We start from the raw sequence: 23,340 nt of genomic DNA, 5'->3' as shown, positions 1-23,340 counted from the left end.
AAAAAACTCCCATTCCTACTGGGAGAAGTATAACAATGTGCGAACACAGCAGCAAGATTTGTGAACTGTTGCGATAAAAGAAGAACAAAGAGGATTAAGTAAGTAAGTAATACAAACAAATCTATCTGTAAAACAGATACATGGCCAGTACGGGGATCGAACCCGCGACCTTGGCGTTATTAGCACCACGCTCTAACCAACTGAGCTAACCGGCCTGACAAGTTCTGGAAAGTAACTACTACCAATTCTTGGGCGGTGCTAACAGCTCCTACATCTGGCTTTGTATGTATGTAATTATGCATGCGCACGGCACTCCATGTATGGAGATAACTAACGCCACAGACAGAGCGGCCCATAAAAGGAGATATGCACATGTGTCGTGTTTGATACCCTGCAAAGTGAGCGACTTTTACAGAAGAACAAGCCCAAAGTCACTTATAACAAGGAGACAGGGCAACACTGCTCAGTATCAGACAGACAGGGTAATGAATTGAGTACAAAGGACCCCAACTGTAAACAAGCCAAACAACAGTGCTTTCTTGGGTTTAAATCCTATTGGTAGACCTTGTGTCTGAACTGTACCACCTTTTTCTTTTCTTATGCTCACTGCTAATAAAGTATTCAATCAATCCGTGAAAACGTGTAATAACTTAGTAATAACTGTGTTATTACTGAATAGTCACCACAAATGAGTTGGTAACTGTCTCCTATCAGTGCCGCCGCCGAAATAGCTCAGTTGGGAGAGCGTTAGACTGAAGATCTAAAGGTCCCTGGTTCGATCCCGGGTTTCGGCATTTTGACCCCCTCACAAAATGGGTCAGCTACATCTTTTGAGCTTCCCAATTGGATGAGTTGGCTTTCTCCACTTATGTATTTATTCATTTTTTTCCAGTCTCTATCATGCTTTATTAGACCCAGGGGTTGACACTAAGGTCTCAGAGGCACTTGCCCATCGGGCAAGTACAGGTCATGTTCTACTTGCCCAAAGGTCATGCCCACTTGCCCGAAAAGTAAATCGTCCATTATAAAATGATAGGTAGGCTAAAGATTTTAATTACCGCTCAATCTTTCTGGGCCTGTGCGAAAAAAATGTCACAACTCAATACCTCCAAATCGAAATACCTACACACTGTAGCTATGATTGAATATGTCTATGGTTTCACACAGTAGCCACTGTAAAAACAGCACATTATAGGTAAATTGTGCTCTTACTTTACATTCCACAGACCAGAAGACAGATTGCACTGGCCACGTTCAGGTGTTTAGACAGATATCTCGTGTTGTGTTTATAGACGTTTGTGTCCCCTCTCAAATGAGCACTTGTCCGGTCGGGCAACCTGAAAGCAAACTTCACCTGCCCTGATGTTTTATTTACCTGCCGGGGGCAGGTGGGCAAGCCTTAGTGTCAATGCCTGAGACCATATTCATATTCAATAAGGAAAATGCCAAAACTGGAAGAACGAAGAGGATTAAGTAAGTAAGTAATACAAACAAATCTATCTATAAAACAGATACATGGCCAGTACGGGGATCGAACCCGCGACCTTGGCGTTATTAGCACCACGCTCTAACCAACTGAGCTAACCGGCCTGACAAGTTATGAAAACTAACTACTACCAACTCTTTGGCGGTGCTAACCGCTCCTACATCTGGCTTTGTGTATGTAAGTATGCATGCGCACGGCACTCCATGTATGGAGATAACTAAGCCACAGACAGAACAGCAACTGCTCAGTATCAGACCTGTCTGTACTGTGTTATTACAGACAGGGTAATGAATTGAGTACAAAGGACCCCAACATGTAAACAAGCCAAACAACATAGTGCTTTCTTGGGTTTAAATCCTATTAGTAGACCTTGCGTCTGATCTGTACTATCTTGTGCTTTTCTTATGTGCACAGCTAATATAGTATTCCATTAATCAGTGAAAACATGTAATAACTTAAACAGTCACCACAAATGACTTGGTATCCGTCTCCTGTCAGTCTTGCCGCCGAAATAGCTCAGTTGGGATCTGTAAAACAGATACATGGCCAGTACGGGGATCGAACCCGCGACCTTGGCGTTATTAGCACCACGCTCTAACCAACTGAGCTAACCGGCCTGACAAATTAAAGCAACTAACAACTACCAATTCTTGCGCGGTGTAAATCGCTCCTATGTTTAGGTTTGTGTGTACGTAAGAATGCATGCGCAAGGAACTCCATGTATGGAGATAACTAACGCCACAGACAGAACGGCCCATAAAAGGAGATATGCGCGTGTATCGTGTTTGATACCCTGAAAAGTGAGCACCTCGCAGGCTCGCACAGGTGTGTTTTTTTACAAGCGACTTTACAGAAGTATAAGCCTAAAGTCACTTATAACAAGCAGACATGGCAACTTCACAATAGTCAATGCAAATCTGCCCTCAATCCCCTGTACCCGCTTATCTGACCAAACATCTCCAAAAAGTTAGCGACACCCACAGCACCAGAGGGAGCGCACAAAACAATCTGATAAAACAAACCCATAAGACACATATGGGTAAATTCTCCTTCTACAACAGGTGTGGAATTTAGGGTTGCCAACCGTCCCGTATTGGCCGGGACGCCCCGTATTCTGACTGAAAGAGGCGCGTCCCGTAAGGGACGTCGCTTGTCCCGGTAAAGGGACTATGCACATAAAATATCTATTTTTCTGTGCGTGCGCCAGGCATCGTCTGCCTGCCTTTGTATGTGTGTGCTGTATGTGAAGGGCTCTAGGACCCTGGGGGTGCCTCGTCACGTACGTGCGTGCTGCGCCAGTCCTTGTGTAACATGAACTCTGCTGCTGTGCGTTGTTGAATGCGAGCCAGCGCGGGCGACACAAAACTAAAGTTACAACTAACATTTCTCTACCGAAAATTAGTACCTGCATGTGAGATGAGGTTTGTTAGACAAAGCTCGTTTTGCCCCAAAACTGTGGGACTGAGAAGAATGAGTCTCATCTGCAGCAGGTGAGCTGTGTGTGTCTGTGTGTCTGTACCATACTCTGTACTCTGTACTCTGTATGTGGCAAAATGCTATAATACTATGGGTTCTTGAGAATCTGGATGTTGAAGAGCTCCAAGCAGATTACTTGTTCCCCCTTTCTCTGTAGCAGTATATTGTTGACCAGTGGTTCCAAAACATTTTAGCCCAAGACCAAAAGAGAAATGAAACATTTACCCAAACTAGTGAAAATAGCAGATCTACAAGCTCACAACACATCACTATGCACAGCTGTTGTGAGCTTGTAGATCGGCTATTTTCACTACTTCTTATATATGTGTTTTCCAATTTATGGAATGTCTTAGATTTTAATTTTAGTTATTCATAAAATTACTAAATCATGAAAACAAAATGTAGGAAACAAAAAATTAAAGGACCCATAAAAATAATTCTGTGACTCACAAATGGGACCCAGTGTTTGGGGACCAGTGTTAGACTATGTACAGTAGGCCATATGCCTCAGTTGAAGTGTATCTTAGTAAAATGTAGGTCTACATGGCAAGCCATGGGTTTATTATAGGCTATATCTGGTGTATGGTTGAAGCATTTCATTTCCTTATGATTATGATATGTATGCAATGTTACAGTAAGTGTAACCTGATGCAGATGTAGCCTGATGCAGATGTAAGACCTGTTGTGTTTGTAATGTATTGTGTGTTATACTGTAGGTATAACTGTCTGAGTGTCTGTGACTGTACCGTAGGTATAACTCTCTGAGTGTCTGTGACTGTGCCAAAATGCAGTTTTCTATGCATTTCAGGCGTGTTGAGTCTGTTGACCCCCCTCAAAATATATATATTTTTTCGGCCACCCACCTTCGGCGGGCGGCCAGAAGGTGTCCCTTATTTGAGTCTCTGGGAGTTGGCAACCCTAGTGGAATTCCTTGTCTACCTCCCTTTAAGGACAACTTTAATTTTTTACAACAGGGGTTCATATTTTAGATTGTAATTAAAGAATATAAAAGATGAGTGTTAAAATGATTTCATTTAATTCTTTCTATTGTTTTAGAGATTATTATTTCAGTGGTTGGGGGTATGCGTACAAGTGGCTAAATATGTCATTTTACACAGAATAAGCCCATTCCCAAGGTACAAGCAACCTTTCATGGTTGGATGTGACTTATGGGGGCTAGAAGTGTTACTGTAAATAGCAATAAAGAAATTGCTGGCATATTGTGTCTAAAACGTACATATTTAGCCACTTGTACGCATTCCCCCATGCATATGCATGCCCCACATTTTAGCACTGTAAATGCGATAAAACAATAGAACGAAGCAATTGAAAACATTTTAACACACACACTTTTTCTTTTCTCTAATTACAATCTAAAATATGAACCCTTGTTGTAAAAAAACAAAGTTGTCCTTTAAAACATGTACCTCGCTGGCCTCCTTCAAAACTGCCCTGAAAACTCACCTTTCAGGAGGCCAGAGGCGGAGGTAGTCATCACTTCTCCCATAGAGGGGCGAGAAGTGAGCACCCCCCCTTACCTTAGCCCCACCCCCTTGTTTCCCCTACTATGTACACAGTGTTTTTATAACTAAGTGTTTTTATGTTCCTGTTCGCGGATGACTCGGCTCTCCTAGTCTCGGGCAAGGACCACTTGCAGGTTGAAAAGACACTTAACTCTGAACTGAGTAAGATCTGCACATGGCTTAACGACAACAAATTATCAATTCACCTGGGCAAAACCGAGTCCATCCTCTTTGGATCAAATCATAACCTCAAAAAGGTAGAGAACTTCACAATCAAAGTGGGTGACAAGGTCATAACACGAAAAAACGAAATCTCCTACTTAGGATGTATCCTTGAAGCTAATCTTTCCAGCGAAAAGATGACTTCAAAAGTAATACAAAAAATCAACCAACGAACTCGTTTCCTACAGAGGATCGCCCCAATGGTCAACTTCAACACACTGAAGACCATAGCTGGTGCAATAATCCAGCCCCTCTTTGACTATGGAGTCCACGTATGGTATCGTGACGCCCCACAAGCCCTAAAAACTAAACTCCAAACAGCCCAAAATAAACTAATTAGGGTCCTGCTTAACCTTCCCAATCAGACTCACCTCACCGCTACTCACCAGTTAAGAGTGGGGTGGCTCAGAGTAGATGACAGAGTACAGCAACTTGCAATGGGCCTGGTGTACAAGATACACTACACCACTATGATACCCAAGTACCTGTCAAAATACTTTAAAAACGTTAAGGATGTCCATAATTACAACACCAGAGGCAGTGCCACAGATCACGTTCAACCCAGAGTCAACTCAAAGAAAGGGTCGAACTCGTTCTTCTGCTACACCACAAAAATGTGGAATGCCTTACCGAAGGCCATAAAGGAGTGTGGATCACTAGCATCCTTTAAAATTGCCCTAAAAAACCACTTACAGGCAGCAGCCGTTCACAACTGGTAAAAACCTAGCCCAACCCTACCCTCCCTGCCCCTTCCTTGTATATACTGTACATACTGATTGTTTAGACTTACTGTTACCTGCCCCTTCCTTGTATATATTGTATATACTGTACTTACTGATTGTATAGACCTACTGTTTTCTTTTTTTCTTTACATATCTACTGCATAGTACTGTGTTCTATTTGTCTGTCATTCAATGTTATATGAGATACTTTAATGGTTTCCTGTTGAAATAAGCTTAGTCTTTTCATGGATCTCCTTTTAGTAGACCTTGTACCAGTGAACTGTACCGTCATGAATCTGTACATTTTCCTATGCAAACTTCTAATAAAGCCTTCAATCAAAAAAACTGTGGTGATGAGTTTGTAAACATGACCAACATTTTCCTTCAGTTTTATGCTACTGAAATTGTATCGAGAAAACAAAATGCAAAAAGCTTAGTTCAAACCCTGCGTGTATATACATAACGACAAAAAAGACTGTTTGTATTGTGTTTTGAAACTTGCTTTGGCATTTGTAAACGTATGTTTTCTCATGCCAATAAAGCTCCTTTGAATTGAATTGAAATTTTGAATTTTGAATGTTTTTTTAGCTTGCTATTTGTTATGTCCATGAATTCAATACCAAGGACTTCTAACGTAAAATGACGTATTTGTGATGCTCCTTTTAGGTAGGGTGTTTAACTGTAGGCTGCTTGTACTGTACTACATTCTTGTTTAATAAAATGTTAAATCAATCAAAACTGCTCAGTATCAGACTTGTTTGTACTGTGTTATTACAGACAGGGACAGGGTACAAAGGACCCCAACGTGTAAACAAGCCAAACAACAGTGCTTTCTTGGGTTTAAATCCTATTAGTAGACCTTGTGAATGATCTGTACTATCTTGTGCTTTTCTTATGTGCACTGCTAATAGAGTATTCCATCAATCAGTGAAACGTGTAATAACTGTGTTATTACTAAATAGTCACCACAAATGAATTGGTAACTGTCTCCTATCAGTCTTGCCGCCGAAATAGCTCAGTTGGGAGAGCGTTAGACTGAAGATCTAAAGGTCCCTGGTTCGATCCCGGGTTTCGGCATTTTGACCCCCTCTCAAAAATGGGTCTGCTACCTCTTTTGAGCCTCTCACTTGGATGTCCTGTCAAATACCCCGTATATAGGCTTTAAATAGTCACCATTACCATGTCTAACAGTAGGAATATTTGGAATTTGTTGCCTGCAACCTACATTGTTTACATCGTGGGAAAGATACTCTGTTGTAGCACTGCAGTGGTTCTCAAACTTATTATTTTTAATTCCAAGGACCTTCACAACCCTGAGAGTGTACAAATGTACACAAATGTAAGATTATGTTTATAACCATTCATTTATATAAACAGATATAGATCTCAGTCATGCTGAGCTTTGGAAAAGCAGATGGGTTCATTCGCGTTTACTCCAGTCTTGTCCCAGCAGCATGCATTAATGAAATGCCGTATTTTAAGTGTTACCTTGGTGGGTTGAGAAAGTGTACTGATGCCCTCGTGTTTCAGTAGAATGTGACTCGTTTTAATGTGTTTTCGGAGCAGTTTCTTCTCCTCTTTGCTCCTCCTGACAACACTCTGCACGTTCTCCTCCATGGCAGCCATATGGTGCTGCACGGAACTGTGTCCGGGTGAAACATGGCATCCACGGTATGGCAGATTGTTGTGTCCGCCGAGTGAAAAGGGGCCAGGAGGACTTTACTAGCTGTCCTAGCGAATAAAGGCATAAATAAAAGCCAACAAAATAATAATCTTGAAAAGTCCAGATAATCAAAGTCTAACCTCGCATCACCAGGCTTTCCGAATCAAAGTCATAGAAAAAAATCGATTATGTTTATTTGGAATTAAATTCATTCAATTATTTCCAAATTGGAAATAATTTAAAGTATATTTTATGTGATTGTGATTGAATTTGGCCTATTTGTGTGGCAGAAGCAGTCATTGATTTAACTCCATTCTTCAGATTATGATCATTTATACACGTGAGTGAGGTGGTTGGTGGGTATTCTAAAGACTCTCTCCAAGAAAAAAAAACTTTGGAGAATGCGGGCATCGATCCCGCTACCTCTCGCATGCTAAGCGAGCGCTCTACCATTTGAGCTAATTCCCCGGTGAAGCCTAAACGTGACCAGGGCTGAATAATAGAATGGTTGTGCCTGCCCCCCAGCGATGGAGCGGCTTAACGTTTTTATGTCAAAAGTTGGTTGGTTTGATTGTATTTTACTAACCCACCAAACCTGACAATGTTATGTCTTCTTGAGCACTGCCTAAACTAAAGCCACTCTAAGTTAGTTACAATAGACGCAGGTCTATTTCAAAGGAGCTTTATTTTTTTTAAACTTACGATTACATTGCCAAAGCAAGTGTAATATAATAAAAACTGTTGAAATGGGGAACATAATACAGTTGGAGGGGGTACAGCATTGTGTAAACATAGCTATGTCACATTTTGTCGTTATCTACAGTATCAGAGTATGAAGCTTTTTGGAACAAACAGCAGCGTTACTTTTTTCTCAACACGATTTCAATAGTAGGCCAACAAAGAAAAGAAAAGAAAAGAAAAACATTTAAAGTTAGCAGCTCTGTTTATACTGTATGTGCAGCAGGTCTGGGTGGCATTCAATGTTTTGATGCCCTCTAGTGGCTATCCGAGGTTTTGGACAAACGAGGCTTCCACGCGACAGCAACGCTACAAGTCAACAACATTACAGACAGATGCTATAACGTTTAGGGCAGTAGAATTATCAGTTTTGCCCACATACAGCAGCAATATTGGGATTATTATACTTTACAGGGTTTTTATTACATGGTTTTATTATTACATGGTCAAATTAGGTTCATGAATGGGAACCTCGTTTGACAGAGGGAAATCTCACCGCCGAAATAGCTCAGTTGGGAGAGCGTTAGACTGAAGATCTAAAGGTCCCTGGTTCGATCCCGGGTTTCGGCATTTTGACCCTGTGATAGTTATTCTCAGGCCCCCCCCCCCCCCCCCCATGTTATTTTTGTGTTTGTGTGTAAAAAATCCACCTTTTGTCCGAAAATAAAATAATGCACCGGACGAAGAAACTAACCCTTCACTCCAGTGCGCCACCTACAGATCTGGTCATGTCATGTCATGTCATGGGATTTTTACATTGATCAGATGCAGAATCCTCTGTCAGGAGGAGAAAGAGGAGAAGAAAGTAAGAAACCCCTCCGAAAACAAATGAAAGCAAGTCAAATACAGCGACATAGAGTGCCCTACACTACCTCATGCACTACCTCTAGGCCTACTCACCAAGGTAAAACATGGTGGTGCCCTCTCTGGTTGCTGTCCGAGCATCGCAGTGGCCACTCCAATTCATTTCCTCATTGACTTTCACAAATGACAGTGAATCATTGCCTTTTAAATCCCTGTGCTGTTTTTATGTCTGCCCTGTTTTTAAAACGTTTTTATTTAAATTTGATTTAAGTTTTTAATGTTTTTACAATGTTTTTTTTTCTTTGTTACCTACTGTACTTGAATGTTTTTTTTTTAATTATTATTATTATGTTGTTGTTCTTTCTTTTCTTTTCTTCTGTTTTATCGTTGATTATGTGTACAATCTTTGCTCTGGAAAGCACTTTGAGCTGCATATCATGTATGAAAGGTGCTTTACAAATAAAGTTTATTATTATTATTATTATTATATACTTGCACAAGCAGAGCGTGCAAGAACTGCGATCGGCTGGGTATGTATACGTAGGCTATGTGTGTATGTACGTCGGTGTCCTCTCTTGTTTAAGACCGTAGCCCAATCAGGGACCAGCATCTCTGGCAACATCATCATTAACAGGTAATGAGTGACCAGTATTCCTGGTGATGCCAGTGTTGATGTCACTGGCATCGCCAGTGGTGATGCCAGTGTTGATGTCACTGGCATCGCCACTGGCATCGCCAGTGGTGATGCCAGTGTTGATGTCACTGGCATCGCCAGTGGTGATGCCAGTGTTGATGTCACTGGCATCACCACTGGCATCGCCAGTGGTGATGCCAGTGGTGAGCGCACATCATGAGTCATGACGTCTCTACTTCAATCCCAAAGAGGATTTAGACAAGCAGTTGTACCAGGCATTAGTCATAATGTATACGTTTTTATTTTCTTTTTTTTTTATGCCAGTGGTGAGGGCACCTCATGGCATGCTTTGCTTGCACAGAAGTAGGCCATACTACATGTGTGTGTGTGTGTGTGTGTGTGTGTGTGTGTGTGTGTGTGTGTGTGTGTGTGTGTGTGTGTGTGTGTGTGTGTGTGTGTGTGTAGACGTATTACATCACCAATTACATCCTAGACCTATCTGTGGCCACTTTTTCCTCAGCGTTTTGCCATAGCAATGTGTGTGTGTGTGTGTGTGTGTGTGTGTAGCCTGTATTACATCACCATTTACATCCTAGACCTATATCCTAGTCTGAAGATGTTATGCAAGCACCACCACCGCTCACTTCACATTGGGTGTGATTGTTTTGAAGACCTGGAAGAAACACTATTTATGAACGACTGAGACCTTTGTCATATAATCTGTTCAGGAATATAAAAGAAAATATATCAATTTTTTACAATTTCTACAATCACTTGCTTTTCGATGTGCACAGTGCATCATTAAATAATAATAATAACAGTAAATAATAATCGTTTCTGTCTCTGAAGTATCGCGAGATTTGGTTCACAGACAGGAAACGGTGGATAGTCTCGCGATACTGGCACCCATGGTGAGCTTCATGGCTGGACATGGCGTATCCCCGTTGTCACGTGATGTCCCTACTTCCTATTACCTTGGTAATGACTTCATTAACAGCCAATGAGGCCAGCAGGGCACACCTTGTGGCACGCTCTGCTGGCGCACAAGTAGGTCATGTATTCTTTTTACTAAATCAAATTTGTCTTAAATAACTGACAATAACAGCACAGCATGATTTTTTGTCAGTAGCATTTATTAGACAGACATTTTTAGTGACAACACCAGGATAATGAGTTACAGTATACTCATATTACAATTAAAATAACACAATATATACATTTTCAGAACATAAATATCAGTAGAACTATGGTAACAAAAATAGAATTCTATTCTCAACTATAGGCCTATGCTATGGTACAGAATGTTACAAAAAGAAAAAGAAAAGCCAAATAATACTGACAGGAATACATTTGAACTTATAGTAGGGCTGTCCTCAACTGGAATCTAAAAGTCATAGGAATATGTCTGCATGATGTTTTCTGCACACAAACCTTTCAGGATGGTGAGGTTGAGAACTGAACATTCCAAATTCTATTTCACAATAAAAACTACTGTAGCTATTGAACATTTTGGAAATGCAGGATGAAAGTGTTATGTAGAGTTTACAAGAGATGTGAATGGGGGGAAAGCATAAAAAACTACAAAGCCTTTGTCTAGCTAACTAAGACCAAACTGATCGATTAATTGATGAGGGGACAGCCCTAGAATATGTTTACAGTGAGTACACACGCAGCGCATGCACGCATACACTCGGACATCAATGTACTGAGTGCATAGACAATGTTCTATTCATTATTGATACCGATTTTCAGCTACAGTATTTCTGTGAGTTAAGACAGAAATTGTGAAAGCTGGTGGTAAACTCCATCTAAGGCCTCAATGAATAGCTGTCATCTTTAAAATAGCAATCACATATCATATAAAACCTTTAACTTGATTAACATTTTCCCATGTGGTTCACAATCCAAGTCGGGGTAGCTTTTATATTTGGGACACAACAGTAGCCTGTCACAACAAACCATAGTGAAATCTACCGGCATGGAATACAGCTTTTACAATGTAGTGCCAAAGTTGTCATTACAGTCATACATTTGAAGAGCAATGTAGAATATAACTGCTGCAGTGCTGCTGTTATTTTATGTTAACAAGCTGAACATGTGAAATTAATGCATTCAAAGTTCAGACAATTTACAATATCTAGACTATAATTATATTTGACTATGTAGACCATTGGTGTCAGCATAGCATAGTTATTGTCCATCTAGAAATATCTATAAAAACAAAATCCACTGTATCATGACAATGTGAATCAACTTCCAATTTGCATATTTACCAGAATTCTGTCATTTCAATGTGATTGATCAATCACGTGCCTGGATTGCCATGCAGTTGGTGATATGTTACAGTAACATATGCATAACTCCATATAGTTATGAAGAAGAACAAGCTGCTGTCAAAGAGCAGTGTTGCTTCACGTTGACATCAATATCAATTAATAGTTGAGTATTTCATACATAATCGGCCTCCATTTCATGGGAAGGGTTCACACAAAGGATGTATTATTAACCTCAACAATACATGGGTTGCATTTGTAGTCCTACACCAGCCATTTTGAGGACCAACACAGGTGTTTTGATTAATGTAGAACATTGGTTCTATGCCAACCAGACAAATTGAACAACTGTGTTGGTCCTCAATATGGCCAGTTTAGGACTACAAATGCAACCCATGAATTATACATGCCTGCTATTAATGATAGTTTAGGGAGGAAAGTATGTTAGAGTATACTGCAAAACAGCTGATGCAATATCCTACTTTAGCATGGAATGGATGATTGAAGCATGTTATCGGCCTGATATCTGTTGATATCTGATACTGTATATATTAGTGATTGGCCAGTTGGTACTGGTTCACCCTTAGTTGTCTTAGGTGAGTTGTAACTGAAGTATGAGTGCTTTAGATGATTCCAAAGAGGCTGTTGGAATTGCTTTAGCACTGAGGCTGTGCGATTACAGAAGTGGGTAAATGTAACCACCTAGTGGTCAAAACATGTAACAAATGGTGAGTCTAGGTTAAGGACAATAATCTCTGAGTAAATTATTTCAAACCTACAATTATGCTACAATTATCTTATATTCTCAATACCTTTTTTCAGTTTGCATCACAAATCCCAGGCTTCCCTTCCCGATTTTCTGTTTTAATTATGCATCAACATTTCATGCAATTCTAACATACAGTCACAAGCATTTGATACTTACTTATCAGTCACATAGATTACGTTATTTTAACATGGTTTAGTATTACCATGAGGGATTGCATCCTCTGAACTTGTAGTGGTTCTCAAAGTGGAATCCCAGTGACTCTGTGGGTTCCTTTAGGGGGGTCTAAATTGACCCATAAAAGGCTGTAGGCCTAACTCTGACAGTGTACAAATGGAACCAAATAAATAAAGGGGAGAAGATGAAATTTGAAAGTTTGAGAAACAGCGCTCTGAAGTACTCGTGGGGTGTCAGTAGTTCAGGAGGGTCAGTATAGCAACAGTCTTGGAATCAGAAGGTTCCTGGTTCGATCCCGGCTCCTCCTGGCTGCCTGTCCTGCCCTTGAGCAAGACACCGAAACCCTGAGTGCTCCTGATGAGCAGGTTGGTGCCTTGCGTGGTTTCCTCCACCATCGTTGTGTGAAATGAATGCACGTTGCAAAGTGCTTTGGAGAAAGGTGCAATATAAAAGCACCGTTTAACTTAGTTCTTCTCTTTCCTCCATGTGCTTCTATTGCATCAACCCAGAGAACAGAGTCTTACATTCACATATCGTTGGTGCCGGGTGGAAACCTTGTATGTCCAAAACCTTTACTTTTCAGGAAATTAAAAAAATAAAAATAAAAAGTTCCAATGGATCCAGTGTGGTTATTAACCAGTGAAAAATAACAGATATACAAGCTCACAGCGCAGCACCAAGTGCCGCGCTGCGAGCTTGTAGATCTGCTATTTTTGAAAAAGTCGTGAAAATGTGTGCAAATCTTTGAATATAATATGTATTTTCAAAGCGAACGTTTGTAACTCAAATGTTGCTTCTGGGTGGTCCCTGGAACGAAATATTTTGAGATGGGGGTCCGTGGCCAAACAAATATCATTTTGGGGGTCCTTCACATGAAAAGGTTTGAGAACCACTGACATAGTAGTCTCTCCACTGACATAGTAGACTAACTGAGCTCCAGTTAAGTGAAAAGGACCTTTTCTTTAACGATGGCTGGCCAGATTGCTGACATAGAAACACAGGTTTTTCCAAAAATCTTAGAAGGATTTAAAAGACCTATTATAGAATCGGGTCAAAATTCTAATTTTCACGATTTTTCAAAAATAGCAGATCTATAAGCTTGCAGCGCGGCACTCTCGGTGCCGCGCTGTTAGCTTGTATATCTGCTATTTTTCAATAGTTAAAGCATAAAATAATGATACACAAAATGTGTACCCGTTCTAAATGGGTTAATTAATCTCAAACTCTTGTTAATACCTTTTCATTGGTTAAATATTTATAGAACTCACAGGCACACTTTTAACTATAGACTCCCTATTTAGGGCATTTCGGGCAAGATTCTCTGGACAACATTTCAACATTTTTCTAAAGTTGCTAAAATATCTGAATCTGGCCTCCCTATTTTAGGCATATTTCTTTCTTTTCCAAACTGTCCAAAAATAGCAAATTTGTACACCCACAATGTGTCACCCTGCAATTGTGTTGTGAGCGTGGAGATTAGCTAATTTTGCTACTGTTCCATGACACAGTTATATGACACGGTATAAAATAGGACATTCATTTTCTTTTTTTTTTTTAAGAACAAATATGGACATACAAGCTTTCTGCCTGACAGTGATGATATATAATGATATGTTCCCATGCTCCATATGGCAAACATATACTGTACAAGACAAGATACTGACAGAAAACCGCTGCAGCAACTTGCAGCGAAAGTTGCATGTTCTAACGCAACTGTGAGCAAATGAAACAAAAAAACAATACAAAAATATATAGAATTTCTATGAGAACTAAAAATCACACATATCGGGGGATCTACCTCATCTATATATCTGGAGTGTTCAGTGCCATTTTAAGGTTACGTAAGGTCTAGATTAGGCCTATGCATACTAGTGTGACTCAATGTATGGATCTTCCAAATGTCTCAACCTAGGCGCCGTGCAGGCTGGGCTTCTAGTTGACCTGCAACGATCACGGTACATGACAGGTCATACAGGTATTAGGAATATACATCCAGAGTTGTGTATCCAAGGTTTCATTCAACTGTGAACTAGTGCAAATAGAAATAACGTTGGAATTGTTGCAGATATTCCTTCTTTCGCCGCTTCAAGCTAACTTGACAGAATACATCTTAGCAACATTCCGGAGCGCACCGCGCGGGTCCGAAGTAAACGTAAATGAAATACGTTTCCAGTTCATGTGATCTCCGAGTCTGTCTCACACCGTGGTGCCCTTGTCCTTGAGGGTGGACACTTTCAGCCACTCTCACACCGTGGTGCCCTTGTCCTTGAGGGTGGACACTTTCAGCAAAAACCTTCGCGTGCTCCTCCTGTAGCGCGGCTGCATGAAATAGAACAGAATGGGGTCCAGCACGCTGTTCATGCTGGCGAACGGCCGCGTGCTCTTGTAGACGATGGAGAACAGGTTCCGTGTCTCGCAGGGCGCGTTGGGCAGCGTCCGCACCAGCAGGTACATGGTCTTGGTCAGGTGGAAGGGCAGGAAGCTGATGGCGAACACCGCCACGATGATCAGGATCATGCGCACCGCCCGGTCCCGCTTCTCGCTGCCCGCCATGGAGACGCCGTCGCAGGGCGCCACCGGGCGGCAGAGGTGGCGCGCCATCCGGCAGTAGCACACCACGATGCCCGCGAACGGCAGCAGGAAGCCGAGGCATGTCAGGGTCATGCCGTACGGGTAGTACTCGGACGACTGGGCCGGGCGGCTCAGGTCGTAGCACACCGTGCGGTTGCGCTGGGTCCCCGTGGAGGCGAAGTAGAAGGTGGGGGCGCACAGGAGCACGACCACGAGCCAGACGCCGCCGCAGATGAGCCAGGCCAGCCGGCGGCCGCCCTCCTTGGGCCAGGTGGCCAGCGGGTGGCAGATGCCCACGTAGCGCTGCATGCTGATGCAGGTGAGGAAGAGGATGCTGCCATGCAGGTTGCTGCAAGGAGAAACAATAGATCACTGTCACTGCAAATGTACTGGATTGTTTTATGTGCACAGGTCCAAACCATCGCACTATCCCTCCTCTGTACAGGTCCAAACCATCTCAGTCTGGCCTCTCTGGCTTTATCTCCAAAACATCTGACATGCACTGTGCCTCTAATGCAGGGGTTCCCAAACTTCTTTGTCTCAGGGCACCCCATAAATATTTTTTTTAATCCGAGGCACCCGTACATTATAATGAATTCACTCCCAGCGCCTTATATTTATAGCATATCGTCGTTGTCGGGTAGAAACCAGCCGAGAAAACAGCCGATCTACAAGCTGCTTGTAGATCGTCTGTTTTCACTAGTTTTGTGCGACAGAGGTTTCTGCCTGACAGTTACGATATTGTAGTGATTATGTTGCGAGGAAAACGTTGAGATAATATCCATTTTGGTTAGAACTGACTGAAAATAACTTTGTACTTCAAGTTTTAAATGATAATAAATATCTTTTCAAGTGTCCAAATAAATTCCAAATATTATCAAATGATCTCGCGGCACCCCTGGACTGCCGTCGCGTCACCCACTTTGAAAACCCCTGCTCTAATGTACTCGTTCCTGATCCTATCCATCCCAGAGACTTCCCAGAGAGAACCTCAACACTTTAGTCTCGGCCTGATTTAAATGAACCATTTCTAAAGACACATACGACCGGTGATAACAAGTCCGATCCCTCACCCGTAGAACTGAAAGCGCACCAGCTTGCAGGCCAGCTCGCCGAAGGGCCAGTAGTCGTGGCTGGCGTAGTTGTAGATGAGCAGGGGAAGTGACATCACGTAGAGGAAGTCTGCGATGGACAGGTTGAGCATGTAGATGTTGCTCCTGGACAGGTTGGGCCGCGACCTCCATATCTTCAGGATGACGGCGGCGTTGAGCGGAAGGCCCAGCAGGAAGACGAAGCTGTAGACGGCCGGGAGAAGGACGCGCTTGAAGTCCTCCTTGTAGGTGCAGCGCGGGCCGCCCGGCCTGGAGGGGTCAAGGCACACTTTAGCACACTTCAACAACAAGGCAATTAAGGTAAGGTAAGGTCAACTTTATTGTCCACAAGGGAAATGTTGCTTGGGCTTTCACCCCTGCTGCAGCCACACATAAAACTAGAAGCAGTGCTCTTCCGAGCACAGGTCTCCACCAGGCCGTGCGTCCTGGTGGTGCAATCCTGCAAACTTTGGAAGCTAATATTAGCCAATCAGGATGGCATATGAAATATCAGATGGATCGGACTTGATCACATGACTATAGAGATACTGTGTACCGATTTGCGTGATTTTTGGATAAAATCTCAAGGAGTAATATCCAAAAATGTGTTTTACATAAGTCGGCCCAAAGGTGGCGCTATAAAAGGCTTATGTGAAAAATGTAGGGCAAAGGTTTATCCTTAGCTTCTAGGGAGTGCGCTTGCAAAGTTTGAAACTGATCGGTGGAGTTATAGGTAAAACCACAAATCGGCCTGTTATAGCGCCACCATGAGGCTGATTTAAAAAAAATTAAGTGGCATTTCTTCCTCGGCCTAGTGGGAACGTGTGTGTGCGATTTCATGATAATCGCACTTTGCGTTTGTGATTTGAGGCATTTTGTTCAAAACGGCTCGATCCTACAAACTTTGGAAGCCAATCTTAGCCAATCAGGATGGAATATGCAAAATCGGACAGATCCGTGTCGATCACATGACTGTCGAGATACTGCCTACCGATTTGTATGATTTTTGGACAAAATCTGTAAGAGTAGTGCACCGAAATGTGTTTTGCGAACATCGGCCACTAGGTGGCGCTAGAAAAGGCCCATTTGAAATATTTAGGGCAGAGGTTTTAGATTGACATCCAGGGAGTGTGTGTGCTCACTTTGGCAGCGTCCGGGCCAACGGCGACTGAGATTAGGTGCTCACAACGATGGAGTTATAGGTAAAACCACAAATTGCCCTGTTATAGCGCCACCATGAGGCTGATTTCAAAACATTTAAGTGGCATTTCTTCTTCGACCTAGTGGGAACGTGTGTGCGCGATTTCATGATAATTGCACTTTGCGTTTGGGACAAAATCTGTAAGAGTAGTGCACCGAAATGTGTTTTGCGAACATCGGCCACTAGGTGGCGCTAGAAAAGCCCCATTTGAAAAATTTAGGGCAGAGGTTCTAGAATAGATTGACATCCAGGGAGTGTGTGTGCTCACTTTGGCAGCGTCCGGGCCAACGGCGACTGAGATTAGGCGCTCACAAACTGCGAGGACGCACGGACGGACGGACGCACGCACGGACGGACGGACGGACGGACGGACGGAGGGGAAAACATACTCTCCCTCAGCCTTCGGCTGGTGGAGACAACAAAAATGACAAAAGACATAATAGGACATAATAAGACATACAGGGGGGACACAACATTACACAATACACAAAAAGGTAGTTGATCTAATCTCACAATCAATGCTGTTTCAGAGCCTCGTTTAAACATTTTAGTTGACGCTGGTACAAAGTATTTTTTAAACCTAACATAGTTCCATGTAGGTTCACTATACCTTCTGTTTTAAACCTAACATAGTTCCATGTAGGTTCACTATACCTTCTGTTTTAAACCTAACATAGTTCCATGTAGGTTCACTATACCTTCTGCCAGATAGGAGTACAAATTCTCCATGTAAAACATGGGTAGCATCGCTAACTATTTGAGCCTGTCTTAGTGTGGTCTGCTCATAAATGGACTGCAGAGAGGGGAGCTGTCTTTCTCCTATGATCTTCCCTTCAATTCAATGTGCTTTACTGCAGTGGTTCTCAACCTGTGGGTCGGGACCCACAGGGGGGTCGTCAAATTATTTTGGGGGGTCCCCAATGAAATAATGCACAAACAATAAAATAATCAACTGTTATATGGTAGTAGCAGAACACCAATTCTGACAGTAGAGGGCAGTGTGATTCTATGTAGAACTTGTTAGCTCACTCTCTACAGAAAGTGACATTAAACAAATTGTTTGCTTAATTTATACACACTTCCTTTCTCCCATTTAGTGTTGATACAGTACCCAAAAGCTCCTAAATGAATGCAGCCTAAACTGCTGGTATCGGTATTGGCGAGTATGCCAGTTTATGCCAAACCAATACCATATTTTATTTTTGAATGCTCCAGTTGATGTTGTGCTGCTGTACTTTTTTACACTTTTCATTTTCTCATAAATGAATGCCCTACCTACCTTGTCATACTCATAAGTGTCATACTTTCCATTCTCAATTTTCCTGAAAAGTAATGGTTTTGGACAAGGTTTCCATCTGACAGCGACGATATGCTATTCTGCTATTCGTATATTGATTATGTGACCTGTTCTATCCTGCGTTTTTCTCCTTGCTCTTCCTGTATTTCTATCCTCACTCCTTCTCATGAAAAACTACAACATGATGGAGCGTGCACGGCGGTAAACAAGAATTTCGCCCACTTTTACACTGTAAGCTTGTGATGAAACAATACAATTAATTCTGATCAGGTGCGTACAGGTCCTGAGGTTAGCAACCTGTGTCAAATGGGAGGGCCGTTTGGATTTTCAGAGCATGGCCCCCAAGGTGAAATCTCGATATTTCATTATATCCCATTCGTCCGACTGAGGGTTAGGGTTAGGTTTAGGCATAGTTTTACTGAGGTTATGGAAGGGGTTTTGTTAGGTTTAGGCATAGTAGCAATCACCAGAATAACATTCACCAGATTAACATTCACCAGCGTCGGCAGGTTAGCATTTCACCAGGTTAGCATTCACCAGGGTCGGACGAATGTGACGTCGAACGTCGTAATAACGCTACGCTCCCGGCCCCCAAAGCATTTTGGCAATAGGCTATTTAAGCTTTAAGGCTTTAAGGCTATTTAAACGGCAGATGACAACGGCAACCGGAAATGATCAGCGCTCGATAGATCAACCTGCCGCCGTCGCGGCCGTCTCTACTACGGTAGAGGCTACCTTTCCAGGTAGCGGCTACAACGCCTGCTGCGTGGTCGCATCGCCATGGGAACCAAAGCGTTCAGCGAAAGGGGTGGGACCACGTCGCCGACGGCTGGTTGCTTAACACTTTTGACCGCTACGGCGATTACGTCATAACAGCTGTAGTCCAGCCTCACATCGCCGTAGTAAAAAACGCGGCCCTTACATTTCCTACTTATTTGGAGGCCAACTTGCAAATATATCCTCACAACCACAAGTTGAGAATCACTGATGTAACGTAAATATATTGAGCACGTAAAGTGACCTGAATTGGCTGATGTTGTGGTAGAGATCTTCTATCAGGGCGAGGTCGGAGGGGTGAGGCTCTGGCGAGGAGAAGGTCCCGGTGAGGAACATCTCCGCGGAGAAGGATTCCACAGATGGCACCGACATGGCAGCTACAGTAGCTTCACATTCTGTGGGACACACAGAGACATGGCAGCTACAGTAGCTTCAACACAGAGAGACATGGCAGCTACAGTAGCTTCAACACAGAGAGACATAGCAGCTACAGTAGCTTCACATTCTGTGGAACACAGAGACATAGCAGCTACAGTAGCTTCACATTCTATGGGTCACAGAGAGACATGGCAGCTACAGTAGCTTCACATTCTGTGGAACACAGAGAGACATGGCAGCTACAGTAGCTTCACATTCTGTGGAACACAGAGAGACATGGCAGCTACAGTAGCTTCAACACAGAGAGACATGGCAGCTACAGTAGCTTCACATTCTGTGGAACACAGAGACATGGCAGCTACAGTAGCTTCACATTCTGGGGGACACAGAGACATGGCAGGTACAGTAGCTTCACATTCTGCGGGACACAGGGAGACATGGCAGCTACAGTAGCTTCACATTCTGCGGGACACAGGGAGACATAGCAGCTACAGTAGCTTCAACACAGAGAGACATGGCAGCTACAGTAGCTTCACATTCTGTGGGACACAGAGAGACATAGCAGCTACAGTAGCTTCACATTCTGCGGGACACAGAGAGACATGGCAGCTACAGTAGCTTCAACACAGAGAGACATGGCAGCTACAGTAGCTTCAACACAGAGAGACATAGCAGCTACAGTAGCTTCACATTCTGTGGGACACAGAGACATGGCAGCTACAGTAGCTTCACATTCTGCAGGACACAGAGAGACACAGGCTTCTGGTTTTCTCGGGTAGAATATTGACACAACCTAACCATCCACACCTCTGAGGGCATCTGGCGTCTGCTTTCTGTCAGCATCCTCAGAATCAGAACTACACGTGGAGAAGCAGTGTTCAATTTGTAGATCGTCGCTGTCAGGCAGAAACCTTGTATCTCCATGTTTCAAATTTGTAAGTTTTTTCGTAAAGTAAAGCCCTGCTTCATAATACAAGACTGTCGCACAAAATTAGTGAAAATAGCAGATCTACAATAGCAGATCTACAAGTGCTTGTAGATCTGCTATTTTCAATATTTAAAACATTTTTAAAATGATAAATGCAAAACGAACAGTTTTGGACATACAAGGTTTCCACCCGACAACGACGATATGCAAACTCTCGGAAACCTGCAGCTGCAATTCTCAGTTCCTTTGATAAATCACAGCTTTAAAACATACTAATAAATGTTCAGTTTGCCACTGCCCTTTATTGAAACATATTCTGTTCTGCACTGTAATTCTACTCTTCTGCACTGAGCACTACATCCAGGGATCAAACCGGGATCCTTCCTATTCCCAAGCGGACGCTCCACCTCCTGAGCCACCGCTGCCCTAGCCTAGCTCAGCTCGACAATCCCTCCAAGTTAAAACATGGTGGGGATGGTCTAGGGTCGTGTGCTAGCTCTTCAATTTTGTGGCTCCAGATTCATGAGTTCCTCCTGATTGGCTAGACTTCACAAAATAAGGCAGACCTTTTCTCATCCGTAGCATGTCTCCATGCAGCAACATAAGAGACAACACCACTCTTTACTGCTACAAAGGGGGCTGGATTCCTGAGGGGGCTGCATTATTCCTGAGGTTTCTGTCTTTGTCACCTGCTGCGTTTAGCTGCCCTCCTCCACAGCTCCCCTCCACCTCTCGTTTTTGTACACGCCCTATTGTTTTTTTGTTACCTCCTCCAGGCATTGGCACTAAGGCTTGCCCACCTGCCCCCGGCAGGTAAATAAAACGTCAGGGCAGGTGAATTTGGCTTTCAGGTTGCCCGACAGGGCAAGTGCTCATTTGAGAGGGGACACAAATGTCTATAAACACAACACCAGATATCTGTCTAAACACCTGAACATGGCTGTGTCTTCTGGTCTGTGGTGGAATGTAAAATAAGACCTCTATTTACCTATAATGTGCTGTTTTCTACTGTTGCTACATTTAAAATATAAAATAACAAGTGTGAAACCAAAGACATATTCAATCATAGCTAAAGTATTTGGTATTTGGATTTGGAGGTATTGAGGTATGACATTTTATCGCACAGCCCCAGAAAGTAAAGAAATAAGTGTTAAATTGAGCGGTAATTAAAATCGTACCTTATAATGGACGATTTACTTTTCGGGCAAGTGGGCATTACCTTCGGGCAAGTAGAACATGACCTGTACTTGCCCGATGGGCAAGTGCCTCTGAGACCTTAGTGTCAACCCCTGCCTCCTCTCATGAATGACTTCTGAATGGGACAACCTCCAGACTAGATACTGCAGTTAGTTAGCTAGATGCATTAGTATACTATAGGCTGGCAAGCCAGGCTACCGCTGCCCCTCTCCTCTGACAGCAAGAGGAAGCTCCATGTAGAGATGCATTCATTCATCACCTCCGGTCCTGCAACACCATCACTCACACTGATGCCCAGATGTCCTGCAACACCATCACTCACACTGATGCACTGATGCCCAGATGCATCGCGGCTGAAAAGATGATTTAAGCCCCTCTCTGACTGAGGCAGTCCTCAGACTGTGACTCACTGCATTTCACAATTGGCATCTCTACAGCTGCAGGCTGCGCACGTGCGTGCGTGCGACATGTATTTGTGCGTGTACAGTATGTGTGTGTGTGTGTGTGTGTGTGTGTGTGTGTGTGTGTGTGTGTGTGTGTGTGTGTGTGTGTTCGTGTGCCTGCAATCCAGGCATGCGTGCGTGCGTGGGCTGGTGAACCGTGACGCAGACATTTCATAATGCAGTAGGAGGTAGAAAGGCGAAGGGGAAACAAAGACAGATGGTATTGCACCATTGCCACGTGGGCAGAATGGAGAGTTAACACTCCCCGTCTAGACACAACAGAATAATGCCTGATTGATTTAGTTGCGCGCCGTGCCAAGCAACTTCAAGCTAATGCCTGATTTATGCCTATAGTTGCGCACTGGCGTCAAGCAACTACAAGCTCACAACACGTCACGCTGTGACGCGCTTGGAAGTGCATTTACTCAAGTACTGTGTTTATGTACACGTTTGAGGTACTTGTACTTAGGCATAGGACGATAAGAGTTAATATTGTTTATCGTGATAAAAAACACTCACGATAATCATATCGTGTAGATTTAATTTATCGTGATATTGTCCTCTGTCATGCACTGGGACCAATTCAGCTTTTGCCGTGCTGCATATCCGGTACCACATAAACCCTCTATAATTGGTAAAAGGTACTTATAATATACGTACTTGATACAGTTTTTTTTTCACTCTCTATCAAAAAGCTCACAATGCATCGCAACAGCTTGTAGATCTGCTATTTTTTTGACAAATGTTCCGCCCCAGGATAATGGATTTTGATTATCGCGATAATATTGTGAATTTATTTTGTCACAATAGTCGTGATATGACATCCCCATACTTTACTTCAGTATTTCCATGTTCTGCTACATTCTCCTATAGGCCTACATCTGGGGGGTGGGGGCTACCAAGGGTGAGTGAGAAGATAGCAGCCAGGAGAATGAGGCTTGCCGATCAATATCGTCGACACCGGGAGCTCTCA

At 42.9% G+C, this 23,340-nt stretch overlaps 2 protein-coding genes across 2 annotated transcripts in view; both read right to left on the bottom strand.

Moving 5' to 3' along the window:
* Window positions 1-7,055, bottom strand: part of alkbh8 (alkB homolog 8, tRNA methyltransferase) — a gene marked incomplete at both ends in the record, with an annotated part of 35,041 nt that extends 27,986 nt beyond the window's left edge. The window contains one exon of the mRNA XM_080731353.1: window positions 6,918-7,055. Coding sequence (XP_080587479.1) covers window positions 6,918-7,055 — 138 coding nt within the window. The remainder of the gene's footprint in view (window positions 1-6,917) is intronic.
* A 7,673-nt stretch (window positions 7,056-14,728) lies between these two features.
* p2ry6 (pyrimidinergic receptor P2Y6) lies at window positions 14,729-19,793 on the bottom strand (the record flags this gene model as incomplete). Its single annotated transcript, XM_080731156.1, has 3 exons — window positions 14,729-15,404; window positions 16,129-16,416; window positions 19,666-19,793. 3 exons carry the CDS (start codon window positions 19,791-19,793, stop codon window positions 14,729-14,731), a joined length of 1,092 nt encoding a protein of 363 aa, XP_080587282.1.
* Window positions 19,794-23,340: the final 3,547 nt, after the last annotated feature.

Source organism: Nannobrachium achirus (genome assembly GCF_963921795.1).
Source record: "Nannobrachium achirus genome assembly, chromosome: 8".
NCBI lineage: Eukaryota > Metazoa > Chordata > Actinopteri > Myctophiformes > Myctophidae > Nannobrachium > Nannobrachium achirus.
Note: the sequence above shows the minus strand (reverse complement) of the source record. Positions and strands in the feature narration are given on the sequence as shown.